At 39.7% G+C, this 16,131-nt stretch overlaps 1 protein-coding gene and 1 non-coding gene across 3 annotated transcripts; one reads left to right on the top strand and one right to left on the bottom strand.

The window, feature by feature from the left end:
- The first annotated feature begins 2,176 nt into the window (after positions 1-2,176).
- Positions 2,177-11,026, top strand: LOC146488936 (metabotropic glutamate receptor 3-like). 2 transcript variants are annotated; one of them, XM_085114809.1, is made up of 4 exons: positions 2,177-3,241; positions 6,083-7,186; positions 8,007-8,438; positions 9,040-11,026. In XM_085114809.1, the coding sequence occupies exons 1-4, from the start codon at positions 2,722-2,724 to the stop codon at positions 10,338-10,340; spliced, it is 3,357 nt and encodes a 1,118-aa protein (XP_084970935.1). In that variant the 5' UTR covers positions 2,177-2,721; the 3' UTR covers positions 10,341-11,026. The 2 variants fall into 2 exon arrangements, with proteins under 2 accessions (XP_084970935.1, XP_084970927.1); XM_085114801.1 differs by having other exon boundaries at positions 2,178-3,253.
- A 2,679-nt stretch (positions 11,027-13,705) lies between these two features.
- Positions 13,706-13,873, bottom strand: LOC146488935 (U1 spliceosomal RNA). The gene has a single exon (XR_014865790.1). It is a non-coding gene; the product is annotated as a U1 spliceosomal RNA (small nuclear RNA).
- Between the last annotated feature and the right edge of the window lie 2,258 nt (positions 13,874-16,131).

Raw genomic sequence — 16,131 nt, 5'->3', positions numbered from 1 at the left:
ACTTTGTGTCGCGGTTTGTTTTTGTGAACTCAGGTGACGAATCGAAGTTATCGTTGATGATTTTAATGTGACGCTTTTGCTTGTGTGAACAGTTACTAAGGGACAGGTCGCCATATAAAAACAAGAGAAATATTACAACCCCAAAACAGACAAGACAAAATGATACTAAACATGCGCATGCTCCGGTGTGGTGTGCACACGCTGAAAAGAGCGGAATGTATTAGCCTCGAGGTGCCGGAAAGAAGGGGTGCTTACCATTTACATGGAAAACCCGGAAATTCGAGTTGGAAAATGAAATGGTGCGGATCATTCCATTTGGAGCACTTCTGAAATTATGGGCTCCTGGTCAAAGTGATGCATTTTTATTACTCCTTCTAGTATTTACAGCTGATGTTCATGCATTTTACATGTTATCCATTTCCTGTAAATTACTTCGTATTTGTGCCAAAAATTTCCGTCCGTGTGGTTTGCGTAAATGGTAGGTTAACCAAGAAATAAATGCAAACGACTTAACAAGAATGATAGCACCGGCGAAGGCAATAGACAGATTTAACATCGCGTTTACGCGAAACGGCAAACGTCACCTTGCCGTTTCACGTATAATAGCGTGAACCTTTTGACTTTAGCTAATTTGCGAGTTTCGATGAAACTGTTTTGCGACTCATGAAGAAAAGTGCGGTAAGGAGTGAGTTATGAAGGATTTTTAAACATGAAACTTAATTTGCCCCTAGTATGAGTTGCCAGAAAAAACTATTGGGGTACTTGTTTTCAACAAATAACTAGTTATTCGATGTATAAAATGCTTAAGTAGTTCTCACGTAGACGGCAAACTAAATAGCCTGTTTTCACATAGAAACGGCAACCGGCAAACGCGAAAAATGGCGGGGGGAAATCGTTGTCACGTGATCATTTTTGCCGTTCGCGTTTCACGTACACGAGATGCTAAATCTCTCTAATGTATTGCCACTGTTGCGCAAATTTTACTTGTGTGCTAATGTAAATTTGACTGGCTTTAGGTACTTAAATCAAATAGAATGCGATAAGTGAATGGCTAGCTTGTGTAAACGTAAAAAGTTGAGCGCTGTTCGATTTTTTACGTTCAAGAAGCGACTCACCATATCGCCTCTTATTTTATTCAGGTACGTACGCACTTAAATTTTAAATTTACGCCCGTACGCACGTAAAATTTACGCGACAGTGGAATTCCACCTATTAATTTTTGCCAGTACGTGCGTAAAATTTACATAGTAGTGGAAATCCACCTTACGACACGCGCGAATAAAAGACAACGACAAACATAAAAAGAGAATATTTTCATCGTGGTAGAATAATCAAAATATTGACAAAAGTTGATTAAAGGAAGGGATAAATGCACCAAGCATTGACTTTTAAAGGTGATTATTGACCCATAATGACTCGGCACAAACTGACTGGCTAAGTGCAAAGGGCTAATTACATGTTTCAAGAGATCCCCTGGTAGAATCCGATGGTGTACAGTTTAAAAGGGTATCTTCAGTTCTTCAAGTCAGAGTTTTGGGGGTCATGGTTAAATACTGTATGACTTGAGATGGAACGACAATATGAACGCTATATAACATCTAAATTTACACCCGTACGCACGTAAAATTTACGCGAACCTATTAATTTTTGCCAGTACGTAGTACGTACGTAAAATATACAGAGTAGTGAAAATCCACCTTACGACACGCGCGAGTAAAAGACAACGACAAACAAAACACGAAAGTACTTTCATCGTGATATAATCAAAATATTGACGATAAGTTGATTAAAGGAAGGGATAAATGCACCAAGCATTGACTTTTTAAGGTGATTATTGGCCCATAATGACTCGGCACAAACTAACTGGCTAAGTGCAAAGTGCTAGTTCCAACTTCGACTAGACTTCCACTGTTTTCAGTTTACCACTGTTTTGGGGGTCATCGTAAAATTCTATATGACTTCAGTTGAGGTGGAACGACAATATGAGCGTTACATAACATCTGAGCTGACAAAACGATTGTATCTCCTAAGGCATTAAAAACTGCTTTTGGCACGAAATTGCTAAAAGCTGTTTTTTAATGCCGATAAGCCTTTTATATATATTGGACGTTATTAACATGAGCTCATATGCTTCTGACATTAACGACATTTTTGGCTGATGAATATTACTACTGATCCTTTGCAAAAATAAAATAAAATTCAAACTTAAAAGTTGCTCGGCAACGACTAGAAGTTGCTCAGAAAGTAAAAGGTTGCTGAAAATGAAAATTTTGTTCCAAATCTGGAAAGTTGTCAAAAATTTATCGAGCAATTTGTGGACAGCCATATTACCGCAGACCGAAAGACGGTGTTGGGCCGATTTGGTCCGGCGTTGAAACAATCGCACAGCCTATGCGCATATATTAAAAGTCTCCCCCGGCAGGTGATACTATTTAATTAAATCGAGAAGACAACACGAAAGTGCTTTTTCAGGTTCTCCTCGACATGACAAGAGCAAACAAAACCCCTGGCTGTCAAGGGTGACACTCCCATCGATTACTTGATAAACTGTCGATTCTTCTCAAGCCAAACTCTCACCAACTCTTCAATGTACAGGAAAAACACGTCGGGTGGTAAACACGGGCCGACGCAAAGTTCAACATAAACCGAATCGCCTTCCTGTTAGAAGTGAGAAAACCTGACCGGTGTCGGCTTCCTGACAGAATACTACCCAAGCCAGTCATGAGCTTGTCTATTGTACGTTTTGTTCTCGTCCGTTCACTAATGTTATTGTTTCTCTCAGCTTCTGTGGCTGCCTATTCTAAGCGCTCCAGGACAGGAATCGCTAAAGCGGGAGATGTTATTATAGGCGGGCTTATTCCGGTCCATTTCTCACCCAATTTTGCCCCTCATCCCGGAAACTCTTCATGCACTGGCGCGTTCCACTTACGCGGATACAAAGGAGTTGAGGCAATGTTATATGCGGTAGACCTTATAAACAACGATTCAACGCTACTTCCTAAAGTGAAGCTTGGAGTTGACATTAAGGATACTTGTGGCAGCGTGGACTACGCTATTATGGAGAGTTTGAGTTTTGACTTTATTAGGAACGCGTTCACCGCTTCTGAGTCAACAGATTGCGCTGAGCCGGGCAAAAACCGCGACTCTGCTGGAGACAAATTTGCGTCACACAGCGTTGGGCAAAAGCCGAATGGATCTTTCTCTGGATCGAGGAATTCCAAGTCGTTGTCGAGCAGAGAAAGTAATATATCAGGTTTGGATTGTTGATAATACAGCTGAATATCGCCTGAATTCTTAAATTTAATCATTCTGTTTATATTCAATTGATTAAGCATCGAATGGATTTTACTGTGCATCCATCAAATTTTGTTTTTGTTCAGATTGGTCATCGAACCACTCAAAAAGGCAGCGAGTGCAGGATACACAGTATTGCTTTTCATATTCACCAAGTAATATTTTGCGATGCGTGAGCACACGGCCAGTACTTATGTGGAACATCAGCTTTATTTGTTTTACATTCACGTTAATGAAAATACACCTCGCGTTCAGTTTTGCTAGTCGAAAATAATACCTAAACTTGTTTTCACTAGAACACATCCGAACTCCAATCATAAAAGATATTCCAGACTAAACATATCCGGTGTCTGTTCACAACTCAGTCGAAGTTTCATTTCCTAACAGAAAAAGGGTTGTTCTAGTGTGTTAAGTATACAAACACCGTGTATATAAAGAGCAACTTTCCTTTACTCTATAAGCTAGAAGTATCCTCAGTATCAGCTGTTGGTTTTCGTGTAAGTCACGGGCGATCCCTGATTTCGAAACCGAAAGTTTGCTATTGTGTAGTTTTAAGCAATACCTCAGGCGATTTTTGATTATAGTTTTTCGCCGCAAAGAATAGCATTTATTCTCAAGATTTTTGAGCAAAACTACATGTTGCCGTTTTCAACTTTTTTAAAACAACAACAGCTATATCACAGTGAGTGATCTTTTTTCAACTGGTCGACGTTTTTTGCTTTCTTGGAAAGAGAAATGCGTCCTCGAATGAAAGTCTACGCGTGCACGCAAGGAAAGTAGTTATAACGGAACAAGCTCAGCCGCTTAATATACGAAGAAAAAACGTAAAGTCGAGGCAGTATTTAGCACAGCCTACCACGCGAACTCCCTCAACATTGATCGCCTCTATTTTCAGTGTTAATCTACTCCACCGTTTCAGCTACAATAGGAACAGATTATACAACCGGAAAATTAAAATGCTTTCGAAGGGCTGCCTTGTTTGTTGTGTAGTGGGTGGCATTGTGTGTATTGAACGAATTTTAATTTCATGATTTTCCGCAATAAAGTTTTACCGGGCTTCCGTATCTCTAATATTGATATCACAAATCTCAAATTACCATTGAAATTTCTTCCTTCACATTAATATTTTTGCGGGCAATTATTGCAGACAAAAACAACAAAACGGAGGCTTAATATTGAAAAGTCACCTCTATTTCCTGTCAAAGAAATGTTTATTTGAAAATATCACCGAGTCTAGCGATAAAAAGGTTGATTTTAATAGCTCAGTGCAAAGAAAAAAAACTTGTGAGATTTGGCTTTTTATTCTAAAGATTTTACTCAGGTTGCTAAAGCCGTACATACAACATATGTAACCACATGTCCACCTCTTGTGCTTCTAGTTTACATCAACCTGAACACACACATCGCATACAAAATGTCTTGGTTGAAAGCACTCTATATAAACAATACATACGATAGACATATATCGTACGTTTTCGTCAAGGGTATAAGTAAAATCGGAAAGGATGTTCAGGAACTATATGTCCAAGGTCGATATAATCAAGAACGAACTACTCAAGGAAGATTTTCTCTGTTGAATTTACGTTTCATAATTTGCAACAACGCAAACAACTTAAAACACGCGAAGGTGTCAATTTATAATCTGTCGATTTTTTTTATTTATTTATTTTTTTTTTTTTTGCATAAAGACGATTCTCGTTTGTCGTGGAAATGCAAAATGAAAAATCGAATTTGAATTTCATCAAGTTCGTACTCCAATACTCTTGTTCCTGTTCCTATTGAAAGCAATTTGGAATAATAACTTTAATACTGTCGATCAATATGACTGACAAGCAAACAGCTGAAGAGAGTATCTGGCTACAGTTAGATAAGCTTATTTGAATAAAACTGCCATTAATTATGGAAAAAAATATGAAAATCTAGAGAAGGGAAACTCGACCAATTTGACTATTTTCTTTGCGTAGGTTTCTTGCCTCGTGAATTTCAGTCTTGATAAAAACTTACTCTGATCGATTAAAATTTTGTTTTGCTCTACGATTTTTAACGGATATTTGCGTAAACTGAATTGTTAACTTTAATTTTATCTGGTTTAACTATTCCGTGAGCATTACATAGGGAAACGAGTTTTATCACCTCCAAATTGAAAATGCACTTTTGGCTCAATTACTGAAAAACTAATGTAGCTAGCCTTGACAAGTTGCCAAAAGTGCCATTGATCATGGGAATAAAAAAATATGAAAAATTTAGATAAGGGAAACTCGACCGATTTTAACTATTTCCTTTTTGCGTAGGTTACTTCAGTGCTTCATGAATATCCTGATAACACCTGACTTTGATCGATTAAAATTTTGCTTTGCTCAAATTCTAAGCGATGTTCCGGCGTAAACTAAATTTTTAACTTTAATTTTTTTTTGATGTAACTTTTCTGCGAGCACGGAAAATACAGTAGCTTTTGGCTCAATTACTTAAAAAATAATGTAGCTCGCCTTGTCAAGTTGTCGTAATTAAGAGACTGCCTAATCTTGCGCAGATGAGTAATTACTGGTGGCCTCCGTTTATCTATGTCGTCTTTAGAAGAAGCGATGACATTTTGTGACATACAATGAGCTGGGTTGTTTTTCAATTTACAGTGCATATGTCAGAGCAATTGTAATATCACAGATATTGTCATTCAATTTTTTTCTCTGCTTGTCTAATTAGTCACGGCAGGCTTGTATTGTTTGGTTACCCTTAACAACACAACCGACGCAAACTTTGGTGAAAACTAGTTTGTTTGTTTTTTGTTAAGATTGCTGTTCAAGGAAATCATCGGCACCCACCGTTGCGATCATCGGAGCAGCGTTCAGCGGTGTCACCATGGCAACGGCGAGCTTAACTGGCCTCTTTCATGTGCCCGTGATCAGTTATGCGTCGACCAGCCGTCTCCTTAGCGACAGGTCTCGTTTCCAGTACTTTTACCGCACGGTTCCTTCGGACAACCTCCAAGCAAAAACAATGACTGATTTACTTCACAGGTTAAAGTGGCACTTCGTTATTATACTTGCCTCAGACAACGAATATGGCAGATCGGGAATAGCAGCACTCAAACAGGCGATACATAATCACACACAACAGCGAATATGCGTCGTAGTTGATGAGTTGTTTTCTAGGAAAGGAACAAAAAACGAAATGACTAGCATTTTCAAGAAGATAGAAGAGTTTACAAAAGCTAGGGTTATTATCCTTTACGCTGAATTCCCAGATGCCGTTTATTTTTTCAAAGAAGCTAAAAATGCGTCTTTGAGGGATTACATGTTCATTGCATGTGACAGTTGGGTTGGATCTTCGGAAGTCATTGAAGACGCGGACGGTGTTTTCCATTCTATAATAGGAGTAAGGCCCCCTATTATCTCTATGCCAGAATTTGATTCATTCTTCTTGGATCGAGTTCTGAAAAACAGCACTAAAAATCCGTGGGCTGCCGACTTAGATAAGAGCTCCATTTGCATTAGTAGAAAAACTGATCAGTGTCATTCAGAAGTTCATCACGACGGCTATGTCCCGTATGTCATCGACGCGGTATTCTCCGTGGCGCATGCGCTTCATAAAATGCTTAACTGCAGCAAAAGCGCATGCGCAAAGAAACTAAGTGACGTTAAGCTAAGAGACCTTTCAAAGTACATACAGAACGTGTCTTTTGACGGGTATTCGCAAAAGCGGGTTTTCTTTACCAAGGAGGGCAGCACAAGTGGACAATACGATATCTATCATGTTCGCAGAGGAAGCTTTGTATATGGCAAGGTTGGTTCGTGGAGTGAATCCTCTCCTCTGAGTTTGAACTTGTCAAGAATGTTAGAAGAGGGAACTTCTTCTGAGATTCCAGCCTCGATTTGCAGTAAAGAGTGCAAGAAAGGTGATGTTGCAATCATATTAATCAAAAGATACATGAAAGCTTATCATAAAAAAAGAACTGGTTTAAAGCTTATTTCTCGGATTCATGTTCATTTTGAAGTTTAAAAGATCTTGCGGATTTTTAAAGCCAAAAGAATTTCACGCATGGCCACTGCGTTTTGCTCTTTTTCTATTCAAGAGAAGGGCATACTGGGCTAGGGTTTTTAAAAATGCGTGTAATATAACGCGCGAAATCAGTACAGTGTTGTCTTACCACTGTGATATCGATCAAGTAAGTTGAGCAAAATGAAGGCCTTTTGTATTGATCAAACACAAAGAGTAGAAAAGAAAAGAAAGAGCAAAAAAGCAAGATTTAAACCAAGAAACGTTCGAAAGTAAAGACGCGCGTACGCCGGCTTCCATTCATACTAAACACAACGCCTTTTATCTCGTCTCAGTCCCATTGATAAAACCTCTATTAATTGACTCGAAATGATCAGAATCTTAGATACGCTATTCTTTTTTAGATGGACTGTAAAATCATAAGCAAATCAAAATATTGGTTGGTGACGTGCGCGCGAAAAGACGACTATTCTGCGGGCTGAGGCCGCTCACCTTGGTTGTCCTGTTTGCCGGCGGACGCTGGGGCACAGGGAAACCAAAAACCCTCTGCTCGCAGGGTAAAGGACAATCCAAGACAACCAATGAAGAAAAAGACGGGCTGTCCTTAGTTTATGACATTTAATGCATTTCATCACTTCTTTTTAAAGTTCAAAAAGAAAAAAAAATCTGCTTGTTTTAGTGTGCAAATTTATGGTATGACTCCTTCTTTCATTTCACAGGGGAATATAGAATCCCTAAATCGCAGTTCCCAGAATGCTGCTGGGATTGCGCGCAGTGTGACGGGAAATCCTTTACAAATACGTCAGACATGACAAACTGTGTCGACTGTCCTAAAGGCACTTGGCCCACCACTGACCACTCAGACTGCAGATCCATTGAAGCAAGCTATCTACACTGGAGTGAAGCCTGGGCTGTAGTGATTGTGTCCCTGTCATCCTTTGGTATTGTACTTGTGCTCTGCACATGGGTGATTTTTATACAATTCCGAGGAACTGCAGTTGTTCGAGCTGCGAGCAGACAACTTTGCCATGTTCTCCTTCTAGGAATTGCGATGTTCTATGTCACGCCGCTTGTTTATATTGCCAAACCTTCAGGGATCTCATGCAGACTCCTTCCATTCATGCTTGGTTTGTGTTTTGTGTTAGTTGTGGGTGAGTTTACCGATTGTTTCTTCTACATAAAATTAGCACTTTTTTGTTTTCAATGGCTTTATCAATTCTTATTTCCAATGGCAAAATTTATCGACAAAAGTAAGAACAACTGAAGCCGAGTACCATTAATAATAGAGCCATGTGCTCCTTATTGAGCAGCCCCAAAAGTCACATTCAATCCAGTTTTAATAGTGCCGTTTCCTAAGACGTAGTTTTCTGGTATACAGCTCGACCAAACTGAAATAATAAAATTTAGATTCGTTCGAGCACAGTGTTTGGACAGAGTTCCCATAGCGCGCTCGGAAAGCAGGGAAAAATAATATGCACCAGAAGTCCTATTCACCAGCTTTAACGTTTGTATGCAACATAATGGAAAAGAAACCTGCGATCGAAATGTTCGTGTAAATCAAACCTACAATACTGGAGGCGCAGGCATGTTGAAAGACACAGCTTTGTACAATTTTTTGAATGACGCGAGCAGGAAGAGTTACAGAAGTAGCATTCTTTGACGAGCAAACTTCGTACCATCTAAATCGACTCTTAGCTTCTCAGCTTCTTGTATTAATCGTCTCTCCATGCTTTCCCCGTTTCATTCTTACAGGGTCCATCCTCATCAAGACAAACCGAGTGTCTCGGATTTTCAACGAAAAGCTTCTCCGAACAGGGACAATTCGTTGCGTTGGCAACTACTGGCAGCTACTCATACTGGGATGTCTGCTGACCACAGAGATCGTGCTCTTGATTGTCTGGGTGTTTGGTTCTTCGAGTCACGTCATTCCGGAAGTCATCTACTCTGAATCTTCCAAAGATGCCTCACTCGTCTGCAATCTCACCGGAAGTCAAATTGGGTTTTCCTTGTGGCTCATTTATAACGCCGGTCTAGTAGTCGTGTGTACGTATCAAGCTTTTCTGGTGCGCAAAGTTCCACATAATTACAACGAGTCCAGATTAATAGCGTTTAATATGACTACCTTATGTATCACCGTACTTGTTTACATTCCGTCTTATATGGGAACCACGGCTTGGTATCGAACAATTATCTCAAGTTTTATGTCCCTGTTTCTTGGCACTCTAACTTGGACTTGCCTCTTTGCGCCCAAGATTTATATTATTCTCTTTCGGCCGCACAAAAATGTTCCTATGCGCCCATCGGTTAGCTCTATAACACTTGGAGTAATAACGCCCTCACCCACTGTGGCCAGCAGTCTTAGTGAGCAGGCCATGCGCAGTCGGCAAAGCTCGTCTTCAGCAAATGAAGAAGAATCATGGGAAGGTCTCAGGAGATACTTCGACTCGTCACGTGATTTAAATGAGAACGAGGCCGCTGATAACTTAAAAAACTCACGGGAATTGTGCTCAGCTTGTTTTGCAGAATTCGACAAGGTCAGCAAATATTCTGAGAATGAAGAAAGTAGCCAAATAAACATAGAGATAGAAAACGCAGAAGCTATTAAATTAGATTCACAACAAAACACTGAAGCCTCTTCTCAGAAGAAAACGTCTGTGGTTCATTATGAAGATGTATTTGATACAGAGTACGTAGAAAATAAAGATAAGCTAGTAACTCCGAGGAAAAAGTCAAGCTGTTCCCAGGGTGGTATACTAAGAAAGACTCATACCTCGGAGAATCCTGAAAACCTTAACGGTGTGAGCGTAAGGAAGAAGAAAATATCTCTGGTGCGTTTTCAAGATGAAGTAGCAAACCAGAATGGTCCAGAATGCAACAGGGTCGCGCTTCCCGCCAAAAGTGAGGAAATAAGTAAACTTTTCAACAACGAAGACTCTAGGAACAAAAGAGCACTGAACGGGTATTGTGTTTCGAATGATGAAAAGCCGAACATTGGTAAAAGTGTTGCTCAACAGGGAAGAAAGAGGAAAATTTCTGTTTTTACGTTTGAATAGAGTCCTTATATGATGACGTCACTGAAAAATAAATTTAGGAAATCATGGGATTTGCAGAGCTAGATATTCTGAAAGGGCATGATGAAAAATGTCTACGTAATAAAAATCAGCATCTTATTGCAATTTGGAGATGACATATTAGCACTGTTATGCTCCGATGTCTCCATAAAAAGCTTTCCAATTATGTCTCAGTTCCAACTGAGAACTGAGACAAACTATTCAGAGAAGGAAGAATTGCGTGTCTGTAAAGTCAGTAGATGCTGTTGGCTAACATTACCGTTTGTAACTCATTTGTGTACTAATTTATATCCCAATCTTACTCATTGTTTTGAATAAAAGTTAACTAGCGAGGGAAAAACGCTTGCTTTGAAAACATTCACTCATTTTCAGATTTTCAGCCCTGCATCTTGCTTTCAGTTGGATACAGAAAACGTAATTTTGTCCTAAGGTTCTTCGTGCTTACAGTCAGCAAACTGTATTCTCACAAAAAAAAAAAAAAAATTCCAAAAAACATGTGTCATGAAATTTGCTTCGCCGAAGCCTTTCAAGTATACTTTGTCAAAGATTATGATGTGGTATCACTAATCATTTCAAACTTCAAACAAATAAGTTTAATAAAACTCGTTTAATTTTAACACAATGCTTTTTAAATGTCAAAGATTTCCTCATCCGGACTTGCAAATCAAACAATAAAGTAAGAGTTGCGCCAGTTCGATATAGGAGGCTATGAACGCGGTCCTTTAGCTTTCTTCTCTTCTCACCCCAGTGGCTCGCGGAGGACCACCATTTTAAACTTGTGATAGGCATGCATAGCAAAATCTGCTTCGGCAGGGCCTAAACTAAAAAGACCATTCCTGACACAAGCTGACGAATCAACTCTATTCTAAAAACTTTATGCAAATGAGATTAATTTAAACCTTCAGTGTTTTCTAACAAAATGTGCCGCAAAGTTTACTTGGCTTATCGTACATATCGATTGTTTTCAATAAAGCAAATCAGTAAATTAATAAGCGAAACTTCATCGACATGTGTTTGTATACTCAAAAAAGTAAGTTAATATATATGTATATTTTGGGGCGTTTGTTTCCGGTATTTCGTGAAAAAAGAAAAAAATTGAGATTCACCGGAAAAATTAAAAGGTTTCAATTTGGTTAGTCGTCGGCTGTCGTACTCAGGTTAAAGCTATTTAAGTTACCCAGACTCCCACGCGAACCAGCTCACAAACTGGAGACATTAAAATAGAGCGGATATACTCTCTTGACTGACATCAACTGATGCAGCTATCAGGTTATCTGTTGTCAAAATTAAGCAAAGAAGAAATGTGCTTTCAAGACTTTTCATCCCCGTAGTTTGTTTTGGTTATCATAAATCAGATGCTAATTGGTTGAGTGGAGGAGTCGGACGCGAAAATCCGTCCTACGTATATTCACAAACGGAGTTTTTGAGAGTTTTCGTTCAACTTACGTTCTCGATCCTTTATTTTTGTGATTTATACGACTAAGTACCTAGATCTCTATCTGTTGAGCTCGCTTCTGTATAGTATATGAATTCGGCCGGTTGAGAAAACTGGAAAATTTAATAGGTAGCCTAATAAAGTGCGGTTGTCTGCTTCTCACCTCACGCGCACAATTTAAGAACACGGTTGCCAATGGCCTGGAACATACACTCCTCCAAATCACGATTGTTTTGGCGGAGGACGGATACGGTGACTGTACAGACAGCTTCTTGGATCTCCGACAAAGCGAGGATGTTAGGTGTTTGGGAAAAGTCTTTTCCATAGCTAAATATTGTGTACTGAGTGCACAACAAAGACATGTTTTGAGAAACGTCTAGGAAGAGACTTATCGCGGATAGGTGATGAGGGTTCGGTTTAGGTTTAAAGATAAAGCCGATGAAATCGGAGCCGCGAACGAAAACTAACGTTTTGCGAAAACGAAGACAACGTCAAGAGCAGAAGGTTTTATATTTCGTGATCAATTTTTGCAAAGAATACAAAAAGGAAAGAAAGAAATCCATACCCTAGACAAAAAAAATTGGAATAGCACTTTTATAAGTAGAACAACTAAATAACATCCGTCGCAAGAAATCCTTTTTAGGTTTTTGGCAACTTTAATTTCCTGATATCCAAGCTGACACTAGCATGGATTGATGGTTTCTAATTTCATTTAAGCGCGCGTCGCAACCTTTAATGGCTGCAGCTTTATGAATTTGGCAAAGTCTATATTTACATTATTTGCCGTGTAACATAAACCTGCTTTTAAAATCAGACAGTCTATTATTTCAGGAGTTCTTTACTACACTGAACAGCGTCATTCACTTCTCTGCAGTAGTTAATACTTGATAAAAAAGCTAGTGCAACGGTGCAGCTTCAATACCCTCTTCGAGGGTATATTCATGTACAAGTGCATCGATAGCGTGCCTTGCCGCAGGGCACGTTAGCGCATTGACAGTATTTTCAAGTCAAATGGGTTTGTATTGGAGTTGTGTAAACAGCGAAATCGACAGAAGGTGGAATAAATTAGAAGTCGCGAACGCCAAAGTGTTATTTCTTGCCGGGGATTTTTTTTGTTTTGTAAGAAAATTTACGGGTTTGGTGTATCACAGTATTAAGCCACTTTATATATAAGAAAAAAATGGATGAAAAAAAGATTTGCATAGATAGGTGTCATCGGTTTTCAGTTTTCGGTTTAAATTGGACATTTGCCGGCGACAGGCGTTAGGTTTGAATAAAAAATGGGTTCACGATTATTTTATAAGGAATGATAATAATCATTGTTTCAGTTTCACAGAAAAGTTTCCTTCGTTTATTTTTTGTCATGTTAGACCCGACAGCTCGGCAAGGAGCGTAATTTTTGATAAAGGAAATTTGCGTTGTAGCAACTGAATGCACCACGATCTCGTACCTGGCGATCTATCTCATGCATCCCCCAGATAGCATTTCACTGACTCCGTGTAGCAGATATTTTATCGAATTCCAAGACTCTTAAGAAAGAAGAGACGCTGATTGCCGATGGCAAACAGAACAAAACCTTCCGTGAAACGAATTAAGTGCGCTGCTACGACACGCTAATTTGGCTGTCAGCAACATTTCGCTCTTTGTCACCAATTTTGCCATCATGGACTAGCTTGAAAAAGTTAACGAAATCGCAAACACCGCCAAAAATAAGCCAAGTTGCGGTGAAAACGAGCTAGCTCAATTCAAATCCACATGTTGCCATTTTCTCCTTCGAACCCTTCGAACGATCAATGTTATGGCGTAAATTTGTTCGATCAGTTCTAAACTAACAGCTTTAATAGCTTCGTTTGTTTCTCTTCTTAAACCCGAATGCTTTTGTTTGCTTCAATTGCGCATGAAAGCCAGGCTTAAGGGCCACAAGCGCGAACGCAGGTCAGCCCGACTAACAAAAATTTCACACTGCGCCACCCACTCGCGTGGGAAACACGCGGAGCTTAGCCTGTTTGGCGTGGTGAGGTGGCCTCGCTCCGGGAGAACTGCCTTCGTGATCACAGTTGCTCCAGTGCATTGTAAGTATGGCAGATCTCCTAAAAGCTGCTGCTTTTATAGTTCAGCAAAGGACACGTTAATGTGGGATGTCATCTGGCTGCATTAACTGCACCTCTCTCTCGGTCACCCAATTGGAGAGCGAGGCTCAAATACGCAGACTCAGTTAACAAGAGCTCTGCATCTGCACATGCGCAGTTTACAGTGCATTAGGGAGAAGCCCTGGGAATGAGGTTGTTAATCTGTTTTTAATTAGTTCAAACGCTCGATCTTGCTTGCACTGAATCCTGGCCCAAGATCTGTGAAACTCTCCGATCCATTCTACTCTTCACTCGGGAACAATCGCAATAGGCCTTATCACGGTTTTCGACGCCATTTTGACGAGTAGGCAAACACGCTTGAAATAACAGTGTTTGTATGGAAATCCAATGTCAAATAATTTTCATAAAACATCGCTTCTGAAAAATTCATGAATTGGAAACTTTTGGCACTAGTAAAAGGATTTTAAGAACAAAAATTGGAGGGATGTAGCTGTTCCAGAAAGCGTCCGGTCGTGTTTTGAACTTTCCATACATTTGTCTGTATAGCGAACCAGCTGTGAACTGCTACTAAAAATAGCTCGCGGGAAAAAAATACAGACAAAAGTATGGAGAATTCAAAACACGACGCTTCCTGGACGCCTTCTGGCACAGCTACATCCCTCCAATTTTTATTACTTGGGCGGAGCCCAAGTTGTAAAATAGGATTTCTTCGTAAGCGTCAAATGGCCAAGACGGGTCTTTTTTTCTTAAAATCCTTTTCCTAGTGCCAAAAGTTTCCAATTCATGAATTTTCAGAAGCGATGTTTTATGAAAATTACTGGACATCGGATTTCCATACAAACACTGTTATTTCAAGCGTGTTTGCCTACTCGTCAAAATGGCGTCGAAAACCGTGATAAGGCCTATTTTCCCCTCAGCTACAACGCGCGAGTGACAAGAGGGGAAATGAGCGCGCGCGTTTCCCCACGCAATTTGCTCGCGCTTCCGATTCTCTTCCCTCCCTGTTCTAGCACCTGTCACGCCGGCTACATGGCAGCGGAATCTGAATTAATTCAACGGTCAAACAGAGGAACGATTGGGGATAGTACGGAAATTTGTCCGGCCTAGATCTCCTTTATTAAAAATCAGGCGCTCTCTTCGACTCTCGTCGCCAACCTTAATTCTTGATCTCTCCTGCATCTCGCTGTCTCTCAAGGAAGTTCCTTTTTTCCCTCATTTTCTCTTGTTGTAATCATTCCTTCCTTCGGCCTTCCCTCTGCCATTTTGAATAATCTACAAGCGGTCAGCTAGTACGACGTCTGCAGTGAAAGAAAACGCGAGTTTTGTGTTCTAAAATTGTGCGGAGAATATTAGCTAGAGTTCTAAATGGGTTCCTCACTTCGATTGGTTCCAAGCGTCCTCTGTGCGTGTGTAATCTACAAAAATTCCGACAAGAAAATATCCAGACAAGCGGAAATGCTTGTAAAAATAGAAGATCGTCATTTATCTTACTGCTGTCCTGAATTTCCTGAATAATTCATTAGCTTAACCTCTTTATTACTTTAAATTTCAAATTGTCGCCTGGTTTGTCACTACTTTATGCCCTTGGGCTGCTGAATTGAAAAGAACTGCGCAGATAATATGTTAGTCTGCTCAATTGAGTTAAATTTACAACAAACTCCATGGTAGAGCAAAGCATATCAAACAGAAGTCGTAAAGTTAGATGTCGATAAGATAGATTCTCTTTTGCTTAATTTTACGATATAACAGTTACAATTCAAATGCCATTGCACAAAAAGACAAACAAAAACCTGGCTGGGTGATAAAAGGTACCTGTTTGTTTCGAAAATCTTTAATAAGCCCCAACATCAACAACGACTTCTAACACCAACTACTGTTCGTGGGACTGTGTTAAATTGTTTACCACTTAACACACTTTCTTCTTTTTGCCCTAATTTGACAAGAACATTAAGGAAACTCCATCTAGGGAATAGGCCATTTCCGAGTTGCTGTGAACCGCATTATGAAAGCGAAGCTAAGTGCAAAAGCTTGTCATATGAAAATTAGTTTTGTTTGCATATGAATGAAAACTAATTTTCGTAATAAAAACGTTGCACTTAGCCTCGCTTTCATAATGAGGTTCACAGCAACTCGGAAATGGCCGATTACAACTTCCGTTTAGCTGAGAGCGGTTTTGAACTACTAATGATTCAACAAGAGGACTTCAGTCTGTGTAAATCAAGAGAAACCAAAGCGATGTAAACCTGAA

Source organism: Pavona decussata, unplaced genomic scaffold (assembly GCF_977016875.1).
Source record: "Pavona decussata unplaced genomic scaffold, jaPavDecu1.1 SCAFFOLD_8, whole genome shotgun sequence".
Taxonomy (NCBI): domain Eukaryota; kingdom Metazoa; phylum Cnidaria; class Anthozoa; order Scleractinia; family Agariciidae; genus Pavona; species Pavona decussata.
The sequence above is the reverse complement of the archived record's forward strand: the minus strand, read 5'-3'. Positions and strand labels throughout refer to the sequence as shown.